This window comes from Patagioenas fasciata, chromosome 18 (genome assembly GCF_037038585.1).
Source record: "Patagioenas fasciata isolate bPatFas1 chromosome 18, bPatFas1.hap1, whole genome shotgun sequence".
NCBI classification, from domain to species: Eukaryota; Metazoa; Chordata; class Aves; order Columbiformes; family Columbidae; genus Patagioenas; species Patagioenas fasciata.
The window spans coordinates 732547-743345 of NC_092537.1; the positions used below are offsets into that span (position 1 = coordinate 732547).

A 10799-nucleotide genomic window follows, 5' to 3' on the forward strand; every position below is an offset into this window, starting at 1 on the left:
CCCTCACGGGTTGAGGTGGTGCGGCCCGAGTACCCCCTCGCGGGCTGAGGTGGTGCGGCCCGCAGCGCTCACGTGACCTGGTGTTGACGCGTCGCCTGGCAACGGGAAGATGGTGCGGCCGGCAGCGGGTGAGTGCGGGGCTGGGCCGCGGCCTGGAACCGCCCGGGATCGGCTCCCGGTGCCGCCCCCGGTGCCGCCCGGCCTCCCCGGGCGGGGCGCGGGGCCCGGGACCGGGCGCGGGGCCGCTCGACCACTCACTCGCTCTCTCTCTCTCCCGCGGGCCGCTCCGGTTGCAGGCAGAGTCCAACCGCAGCCCCAGCACCATGGAGGAGGCCCCCGGTGCCGCAGCAGAGGGATCTGGAGTGGAATTCGGCTCCGCTGAGCAGAATATAGTCCGAGTTCCGTCACATCTTGCTATGGAGGTGATTTATTTGGAATGCTCACGGGGCAGCATGTTCCCATCTGTTCCTTACACAGTGGCGTCTTTGTGGCTACAGTTTCAATAGCCAGAAGTAAAACAAGCGAGCAATTATTGCAGAAAGTAAATTTAGTTGCAGTCCTGTGTATCAGCAACGATTTGGTGTTTCTCACCCAGCTCTTAGCGCATTTCTGCTGTAGACGCATCAAAAAGGACGTTGTCCCCATTTCACTCATGCACATATTCAGGCTCTTTTTTTGAGGTTTGCTGGTGATAAGTTTTCTTCTAATGTTGGTACTGCATGATATTTGAATTTGGCAAATGGTGATATGACATAACCCAGTGTCTCTCTAAAAAGAAAGAAAGAATAATTTGGCTACTTGTAGTGCAAGCTGGAAGACTTTCTTTAATAAATCCCCAAAGGCCTTTTTTAAACAGACGTGAGCTAGAAACACATGTGAAATTTAAAGTGGTATGTAGAATTTCCGTCAGGATCTTTACTACCTTAATGCTGCCTGGGTGACTGTTTTTGTGAATGAGACTGAACTCCTAAATGAAACCTTCTGTGCCCTGTGGCAAAAAGCCGTTGTTGCAATACCGCAGCATTAACGTGGAACAAAGTACCCAGCCCGCTGTGATGCTGCTGTTCTGCTTTTCCCTGGGTTGTGTGCCAGGCAGCAGAGATGGAGAGCGGGGGTGGCAGTGAAGAGTCCGTTCCTGCGGAGGCCCAGGGAGAGACGCTTCCCCCAGCAGAAGCAGGACCCGCTGGAGCCGTGGAGCAGTTTGTTAGTTCTGCACAAGTGAGACCCTATGATGATATATATGATCTTATTCACAGAATGCATGACCCAGAGTTGTAACTTCAAATTCTCCTGGTGCAGTTTTATTGCTGCAAACACAAACCAGTCAGAATTGGAACATAAAGAATTGGGCAAGCACAAACTATGCAAAACCTCTGACAGAACTGGAGAGGTTCCTGCGTTGAGCTGTGCATGTGTAAAGTTTATTTTATTGGGAGTGACACAGCTTTGCCAGTTGATCTGTCTGCTGGTTTTAGAACAAGGCCCTCTTGTTGATTCTTGGTCTGCATTGTTCATGTCTCACAGTGACAAAAATAAGCAGATTTTTAGGGCAAATAGAATTGAAAAGCTGCTTCAGGTCATGGATTTTATGTTTCAGGAAAAATCTCCTGAGACTTTCTCGGACAAAGTGGGATTAGACAGTTGTCCTCCTGAGCTGGGTGCCATGGAGCAGGCAGCAGCAGACAGAGGAGGTGCCTCCCGTGCGGCTGAGGAACATGAAACAAGCGGAAGAAGTGAAGAAACTGTAGAAGAAACAGAACTGGTTGTCTTGGATCCAGAACATGTGAGAAGTCCTCAAATCTTGTCATTCTCCTTTGCAGACTTGCTGTTTTTCTTTGTATAAAACGTGTGAGGTAAATTGTAAGCAGTGGCTTAGCTGTATGCTAAAACTACATGTTTAGAAGTGGCTTTTGCAAAAAAATAGTAACTCTGGAATGTGTCTACTCCCTCAATATTACCTCAGCGTTCCAGAGTGAGTGGTGTAGTGGGCAAGTCTGATACTCTTCAGTACTCCTGAAGGAGAATTACATGCAGCAAGAGCCAGCGGATGGGTCCTCAGATCCTCTTCCAATATGTTTCTGACTTGCAAATATTGTCCACAGTCAGTTTCTGATATCAAGAAACACCTACTGTATAACTCTTCTCACTTGTTGCAGTGAGCGTAGCTAAAAGAATGCAAGTGCCTATGGCTGAAAACATTGATGTTTTATTGAATAGTGGGAGGAGCAGTAAGGTTTCTTCATGATTTATTTATACAAATGCGTTAAAGTTTATCAACGTCATACTTCTTTACAGCCTCTGATGAGAAGATTCCAGGCTGCCCTGAAGGATTACCTGACTAAGCAGATGGAAAAAGTGAACCTGGATCTCCGTGAGCTGGTATGCGGCATTCTTTCCTTGCCTCCCGCAGCAGCCCGTCCCTGTCCAGGCTGTCCGCTGACTTCCTGCTGTGTTTGCAGAGGACGGCCACGAAGCGGGGCAGCGCGCAGAGGGAAGAGCTGGGGGTGGTTCTGTACGGCGCGCAGCAGCAGCTGGCGCAGCTGCAGACGGACCTGCACCAGGGCCACGAGCGCTGCTCCCGGGCGGCCGCGGCGCGGCGGCGGCTGGAGGAGGAGCTGGAGGGCGTCAGGCTCGCCTACAAGAAAACGTGGCAGGACACAGATGATGAACGCAAGAAAGGTGACTGAGGCAGCCCTTGCAGTGTTTCCCAATTCTAGTACTACGTGACGAAGTGAATTTGAATAGGAGTCAAGCATTGAATTGAAAATACATTAAAATTAATCAGGAATAATGCACTCATTAAAAAGCTGGACAGATATTCCTGGTTGACATAATTTCACTGTTTGAAGTGCATCTTACAAACATACCTCTCTGTAAATATTTTTCCTCCCGCCTCCCCAGTTTCTGCAATGCAGACCCAGGTTGAAAAGCTGGCCTTGCATCTCTTCTACGCGCAGAATATGGACGAGGAGATGCGCCACAATATCTTACTGATGAAACTGTCGGCGAGGAAGGCCGAGGCGGAGAAGGCCCAGGCTGAGGTGGAAAAGAAGAAACAGGTATCCAGTACAACCGTTGTCTTTAAAGTAAATAAACAAATACAGATGAGAGTTGGTGGTGAGTCCTGGAGGATGTGGAAGTTGTGTGGGGATGTCTTTTCCCAACAACTGAAAAATACCCACATGCTTTTCTGAAATTGCAAAGCATCCGCACCTCCAGGTTGGTGGCACGTGTTGCCCAAAGGGTTTTGTAACAGAGATCACTCTTCACTCGAGCGAAGGGGGTGTGGGGACAGAAAGTTATGTAGTGAAGAAGGATCATATGTTCGAGTCTCGGGTTTTAGTCTGAGTCAGAACGAGTTTCACAATGAAAAGCGAACTTTGGAAATGGAGCCGCCTTTGTGCTGGAGCTCCCTCTGCTGCCCTCTGCCCGCAGCAGGACGCAGCCTGTGAACCAGAACTGCAGCCAGGGGCAATCTACTGCGTTTAGGTAATTTTTAACAAAGGATTTGAAAACACGAAGTATTAAGATTGCCAGCTGCTGGAGGGGTGGCACAGATAATCCATGCTGACGGGGACAAATGCTGCTTCCGATCTGACGTATTTACTACTGCAAATGGAATAATAAAAAATCAGCAAAGAAGCTCTCATTCTCTTGAATGTCGTCATGTTCAGAAGTCACTTGTGTATGGATGGCAAGGTTTCAATAGGAATCAAATCTAATCCAGTTTCTAATTTAATCCTTTTCCTAGCCTATGTTGTTCTTGTAGAGTATAGTTGATTAAGACTGAGATTGTATTGCTCACCCTGGTCTTTGGTGCTGACTCTTCAGGATCTCCTAGTAGACCTCTTAACAAGAAGAGCCTACGAGCTACAAGAGCAGATTGCCCTGGTTGAAGCTCAGTGTGTGGCCCAGGCAGAGGACACTAAAGTAACTCGGCAAGCAGTCAATGAGGTAGGAGGCTGCTTGTTTTGCTTCTGGTTACCATTTCCCTCTGGAAGGACCGGCCGCTTTGGCTCGTGCTCCCTGGTCGGTGCAGTCTAGGCCAGAGTTGTGCAGTTTGTTCCTGTTTGCAGGAATTAAGACTTTATTTTTCTTTAAGAATTGCCTGTAAATAATTTCATCCCCCACCTTCTCAGCATTTTTTTTTAGACTTATGCTCTGTGGTCTGGTGTGACAATAAACATATCAATTGAAGCTGTTCCTGCCCAGCATATTATGAACAGAAGACAGACTATTGCATTGTAACATCAGTTTGGTTTTACAGCCTGGTGTGGATTCATCCTGGCTCCCAATTCTCTCTTCCTCAGGCTTGTATGGAGATGCAGGCTATTAACGTGGAGAAAAAGCGGCTGATGAACAACTGGAGTAGCAGCTTGGTTGGAATGAAGCAAAGAGACGAGGCCTATATTGCCACCCAGGAGCTGCTGAGGTAGGAGATGTGAAAGCAGCCCTGGGAGAGAGCTCGGATGGTTTGCACAGGAGGCTTCCAGCGGGGCAGTGTCCTTTTGGCACGGTTGTTACTCTGTGTGCAGGATATGTCAGGCAGAACAAGTTTGCTGCTCTAAAGCACATAATAAGGTTAAAGGATAAGAAGCACCGTTCTTTGTTTCTATTTTCTTTATCCAAACCGCACCTCTCCCCTGAAATGTGTGGGGCTTTAAAAGCTGTTTAGAGTTATTCTATTTGTATTTTATTCCTTTAAAAGAGTTCCTTCACCTTTGCAACATCTCCCACCCCGAAGACCTAGACAGCAAGAAGGATTTCTCTGTTGCTTTCGGTCAGGATTTTGTGATGCCTTTAGAAATCGTCAGGAAAACCTTCCTATTGTTGCCAAAGGAAGTTTTTGTTTGGTGCGCAGTCTTGAAGCTTGACCGACTCCCCCAGAACACACAATGTGCTTTTGTACGGTGGCACCCTGGGAAGAATGGGGGGCGGGGACAGGACTGAAAGAAGGAATTAATTTCCCTACATACTTTTCCTTTTAAATCTTAATGTCTCCATCCATCTTGTGATGACTCTGCACTGTCACAGCAGACTGGCCTTTATAAAGATCTTCCTTCACATTTGAAAAGAGGGATTTGTAGATGACCGTTAAGCACGTGAATCAATCCCTGTGATGATTTTCCATCCTATTTGCCTCTCCAGCAAGTACAGGGATGAGCTGAAGACCCTGGAAATGGACATCAATGGCTGTAGAAAGTCAATCAGGAAGGAGGAGGAGAGGAACGAGCTGCTCGTCACCATGCTGAGCCGTTCACAGAACAATGCCAAGACGACCAAGAAGCTGATTGCCCGGTGCCTTTCAAGGCAGGAGGCTCTGAAGGTTGAATTGAGCACCTACGCTCGTGTTCTCCATGAGACAGAGCAGGCTCTCAGCAGGACCAAGATGGTGAGAAGAGTCACGTGGAAGAAGAATCCTTTGGAACTGCACACAGGTGTTTACTGCCCTTTCCCAAACAGCTGTAGTGATCCTGTCTCTGTCTTCCCTACCGCTTAGGATCAAGCTACTCGTCTGCGTGAGTTGCTGTTCGTCCGCAAGGATATAGAGAGAGCAACGGATGCCAAAGAGCTGCTGGAGAATGAAATCACAGAGAAGGTTCAGGAGCAGATGATGTCCAGCAAAGCCACAAATCACTTCTCGCAGCTGGCTGCAAAACTTGGCAGGAGAAGAGCGGATCTGGTACGGTGTGCGTTCCGCCGGGGGCAGGGGAGGAGCCAGGCCGCGCTCGCAGCCGGGAGCAGCGTTCCCAAGTGTGTTTGTCAGCGCCTTCACTCTGGTTTGTCCGTCTGCAATTGAGGGTCTGCTGAGTTTGCAACTCCAATTCAGTTCTTCAGTGATCTTATTGCAGGCGTCTGGTTTATATGAGGGAGTTGGGGCCAAAAAGGCCTGACACATAACATACTATTCTTTCCTTAAAAAAACGTGGCAAAATGATGAATTCTGGGATTATTTACTGCAAAGTATTAACAGTTCTGATGTTCTGGAGGAAGACAGTGGCTATGTGGTAGTTCTGTACGCCACGTTAGACTAACGTATCTCAGTACTACACCACGGAAGGTGGTACGGCCATGCTCTGCTCTCAGTTTCCAAGTATGGAACAGTCAGACCAGCCCCCAGGTTCTTCATGGCATGACAAGTTCTCCTCTTCGGGAGCATATAACTGGTGCAGATAGAAAAACGAGGAGATTCAGCCTGGTATCGGCGTCGTTGTTAGGTGAGGGATGCGGCTGTCAGGCTCGTGGAGAAGGTGCAATATCATAGTGTCCTGCTGTTAGCGAGGTGACTGGAGCACCCGGGCAGGGCCGGTAATCACAGCAGTGATGAGTGTGGTCTGGTGGAGGCTTCTGGGCTGTTCCGGCTCCTTAGTGCTTTTCAGAGCCTTATGGCAGAGGTAAATCCTCTGTCTGCTGTCACCAGAGGGAGAAGCAAAGGTCCAGAGAGGGTAAGTAGCTTGTTTATGGCTTGTGGGGCAGACCTGGGGGTAGAATCAAAAGCCCCTGATTCCTGTGCTTTGATAAGTGGGTATTACAAATCATTGAGTTGCTGCTGGTGTCACTGATCTGCTCTCCGTTTATTTCCAAGGAGCTGGATTTTTGCAAGGTTGAGAATGATATCGCCCAGGTCGTTCTGAATGCAACTCATACCAGCGGCAGGCTGACAATTCTGCAGAAAACGCTTGGGGAGCTGGACAAGGAACTAAAAACCGTCCACGATCTGATCAGCCGCAGCGAGAGCGAGATCGCCAAGTGCCGTCTCCTGAGCGAGAACAAGCAGGCGGTTGTGATCCAGTGCAACAAGAGGCTGGAGATGCTTCTTTCCCAGCTGGGGGTATGTACCTTTACAGTTCAATCCCAAACTTGATTTAATTCTTCGTGGTGACTGCAGATGCTCGTGATAAACGTAACTGCACAAGTGCTGGAGAGTTAAAACTTTCAGCCATCGGTATTGCAATTTAAAAGCTGCATTAGTTACTGTAGGTGTTTCTGTTTTCAAACAGTTGTTAGTGCATGCGAAGAGGAGCTGGCAGTGGGGAATTGTGAAACGAGGGTGTGCCTGGCACAGATTCTGCAGGGAGTTGTCTCCCCCTGATGAAATGTTCAATGACCTCAATACTCTGGGAGTAAATAGGGTCTCATTATAAAATATACGGAGACTGACCTGGGCAGAATGGAACGGGCAGAGCGACTTACGGCACCTGGTGGTTGGTGCCATCGGATGGTTCCCAGATCGGTCCCTAACGCTGTGGGCTGTAAGGCCTTTGTGGATACCCACGTGGAACGAGGACTGTGGCACCCACTGCACAGACTCCGGAGTGCCCAGATGTACCTGTTGTGAGACTTTAGGAGACCCTTTTGCCACAGAGCCTGAGAAATTTTGGGGCTTCTGTTGCATTTGTTCCCAGAAGGTCAGGAATTACTAGTCTCATTCAGCCCATGGGAAATAGAGGCAGAAGGCAACTAACTGACAAAATAACAGTGTTGTTGAAGTGTTCAGCAGGTGTCTCCTTCTGCCATGACGCTTGAAAAACGTGCTCCAGCAGCTTCCGCCTGCCTCATCCCAAACCTTGTCCGCATGCAGGGGAAAGAACTGGGACCCCTGGAGATTGAGATCAACAAGCTGACCAAGGAGATAGAAGAATGCAATTCTGAGCTGCTGATGCTGCAGAAGTACTGGCTCAATCTGCAGAAAGAGCTGGTGAAGTTAACGCAGGAACGGGAAGAGCAATTAGCCTCTTTGGACTTGTTGAAGAAGCGGCTCACAATAATGCAGCAGAAGAAAGTCCGCACTGAAAGTAAGTAATTCCCTAATTCTTACTTAAAATGTTCGTCCGTGAATGGACAAAAAAAGGAGCAAAGGCTTACAGACAGGTGGTGCCTGCCCTTGGCCGGAGAACGCCCTCGGTGCTGTGTGAGCAATAACACAAGTGAGCCCAGTGCTGCTCTCGGGGCTGCGAGCCAGGCACCTCCTGCTGGTCTGCATTTGTTGTTTCCCATAACGATCGACTCTGCAGTCTTAACTGACACAGTCGAACCCTCAGTGATCATGTCATGTGCTGCACGTCATAATTAAAGTTTGCAAGTAGTTGGTAGGTAAATGATAGTTCTTTCCTTGGCCAAAACCACCTCCTTTCCACAATAGCCTCCTTTAAAGCCTTATTTGATTTTTGGCCTTGTGGAAGGATGGCTGGGCACGTGGGACACGGTGGCTCCCACGCGGTGCCCGCCGTTTGCCACACCTTGCCTGAGCTCAGCCCAGCTCCTGGGAACTTGAGACTTTCTTCTGTTCACCTGCAGATGAAATTCAGCAGGAAACAAAGGAACAGAAGGACCTGGAACGTCACATGAGGCACATGTCAAATGACTTGATAAAGCTGAATGTGCTGATCCACAAGAACAACAACAGCTTTGAGGAGCTGCAAAGCGGCAACATCATCACAGAGAACGAGTTCATGCGCTCTCTCAAGGTACAGAGGCTGGACATCTCATTTCCAGGTCTCAGCCTCCCGTGCGGATCGGAGGCAAATAGTGATCCTGTAAATCTTCCTCAGTCTGACGACGTTGTATTGATTCACGCTTCTCAAATCTAGGCAGCAGAAAAAGAATCCCTTGAGCTGCAGGAGAAGCACAGTCAGCTGGCTGAGGACAAGGAAAGGCTCCTCAACAGCCTGGTGGAAGCAGAGTAGGTACCAGATCGATTCTCGTTTTGTGCCACAGCCTTCGGACTTGAATATGTGCCCATGTCACCTTTCTGCTCCAGTCATCAAACTCGCTGTTGCTCTCAGTCTTCCCCTTTCTGTCGTTGAAGGCACCAAATCATGCTGTGGGAGAAAAAGATCCAGCTGACAAAAGAGATGCATGCGGCCATGGATTCTGAGACGGGAGAGGGCGAAATCCAGGCCATGAGAAGAGAGATTCACAGGATGCAAGTAAGTCACTGGAAAGAAGACTGAGGAGGGGAAGCTGCACACAACGTATTGGGCTTTGGAGTTGCTGAAACATAAGGCGGGAGAAGAGAAATGGGCTGCAGAAGTGGTGCATTCGAGGCCGTGGCAGTGCTGGACATCTGAGCACTCTGCAGGTTGAGTTAGATACACCCAGCGCACACGCACGGTGCGTTCCTCGTGCCTGCTGTGGAACTGGCTGCAGCAGAATCCAGAGCTACCCAAGAAATCTACTTAAAATGTAGTATGTCCGCCACCTTATTTTGTGATCCAAATGTATAAGCAAAGAAATGCTGATCGCTAAATATTGTGCCATCTTAATTATGGGTTAGGGAAATCTTCTGTCTTCTGGCAAAGCAACTTGTCCCTTCGTTCTCGGGTTACTTCTGCTCTCCTGCTTTTGCTGTTGCCAGTGAGTTCCAGTGCAGCATTTGGAAGATGACTTTGGACAAGTTGCTAGGCCAGCCCTCTGCTTTCCACGTCCACACAGGGCACCTGGGTTTGGGTTTGGAGCAAACCCGGCCAGGGCTCACGTGTGTGTGGTTCCTGTTGATGGGGAGTGTCACACAGAATACTTTGATTAGATGCCATTCGTAACCGTTCATTATTTCCAGCCTGTTTTGTATGTTGGCGAACGGCAGGTGCGCTATGGCCAGCTGATGAAGCAGCAGGAGAAGATGATTCGTGATATGGAGGCATCTGTTTCTCGTAGAGAGACCATAGCGATTCGTGGAGAGGCTCAGACCAAAATGGACAAGAAACGTATCTCCAAGAGTGACTTCCAGCACAAGAAACAGGAGCTGAGAAAGAAGATCAGCGAAACCCAGCAGGTGAGGAAGTGCAGCAGGGCTGCGAGCGTTCGCGTAGCCTGTGTCTGCCGCAGCATCACTCGTGCCAGGACACAGGCCCTGCGCCTGCACAGGTGCAGCACTGCACAGGGGACACGCTTTGGAAAAATAGTAGTTAAACAAACAAGTTCTGGGAAGCTGGGAATGCAGTTGAACTAAAGAACCGGAATCTGCCATTTCCTTCTCTTCCATTTGCTAGAACACTGAGGACTGCAACAGAGCCATCCTGGAGCTGGAGAGCACCCACGCGGCCCTCAGTGCCTCCCTGTTGGCCAAGCAGCAAGAGCTGTGCCGACTGCAGGCGGAGTCCGACGGGCTGGACTGGGACACAGAATGTCTTCGGAACACGAAGCGATGGGTGAGCGCGTCTGCCTCCTGCAGCAGGCGAGCGGTGGAGCCTGTCCTGGCCAGGGCTGCCTTGTGCACGTGGGCATTGCCCTGATCTGTGGAACGGTGTGACATGGGGGTGCTGTTTTGCTGTTAGAATGGGGGCTTCAGAGCAGCATCCTTCGTAAGGAGCCCTTCCGTCTCACACTGCAACGGTTATAGTCCCTGTGACACGAATCCTGTTTTTTTCTGTGCTCAGTCTGCTGTTGCAGCAATTTCCGTTGTTCCTTTTCTCAGAACCTTTTGGAGATTGTGGCCTACCAGTCCCGCCAGAAGCATCTGCAGGCGCTGAAGGAGGGGAAGTACAGCCCCCTGTGCCGCACGGAACAGGCCTGGAGCGGCGAGCAGCAGAAACTGCAGGACCGGCTCCGCACCATTGACACCATTGTCCACCGGGTCCAGCAGGAGCACCCTCAGCACCACAGGGCTCTGCAGTGGCTCCGGCAGTGCCTGGGGTCCAGGCTCAGCTCGCAGGAAGCCTGACAGAGGCACAGGCAAAATACATATACAAAATACATATATATATATATTTTTGTTCTTCTGGAGACTGCAGGCCTTGTCCATGAATAAATATTTAAAAATAAGCGGTGTCATATTTAATAAACATTTAGCATTGTAA

At 49.5% G+C, this 10799-nt stretch overlaps 1 protein-coding gene across 3 annotated transcripts; it reads left to right on the forward strand.

The window, feature by feature from the left end:
* Window positions 1-2: 2 nt before the first annotated feature.
* CCDC40 (coiled-coil domain 40 molecular ruler complex subunit) lies at window positions 3-10799 on the forward strand. Of its 3 annotated transcripts, XM_065852751.2 has the most exons (19): window positions 3-128; window positions 297-422; window positions 1093-1218; window positions 1598-1783; window positions 2296-2379; window positions 2460-2679; window positions 2902-3059; window positions 3832-3954; window positions 4311-4432; window positions 5149-5392; window positions 5501-5683; window positions 6587-6832; window positions 7583-7796; window positions 8299-8468; window positions 8592-8683; window positions 8810-8930; window positions 9587-9775; window positions 9993-10151; window positions 10418-10799. In XM_065852751.2, the coding sequence occupies exons 2-19, from the start codon at window positions 324-326 to the stop codon at window positions 10661-10663; spliced, it is 2982 nt and encodes a 993-aa protein (XP_065708823.1). In that variant the 5' UTR covers window positions 3-128; window positions 297-323; the 3' UTR covers window positions 10664-10799. The 3 variants fall into 3 exon arrangements, with proteins under 3 accessions (XP_065708823.1, XP_071672409.1, XP_065708824.1); XM_071816308.1 differs by lacking the exon at window positions 1093-1218; XM_065852752.2 differs by lacking the exons at window positions 9993-10151; window positions 10418-10799 and having other exon boundaries at window positions 9658-9772.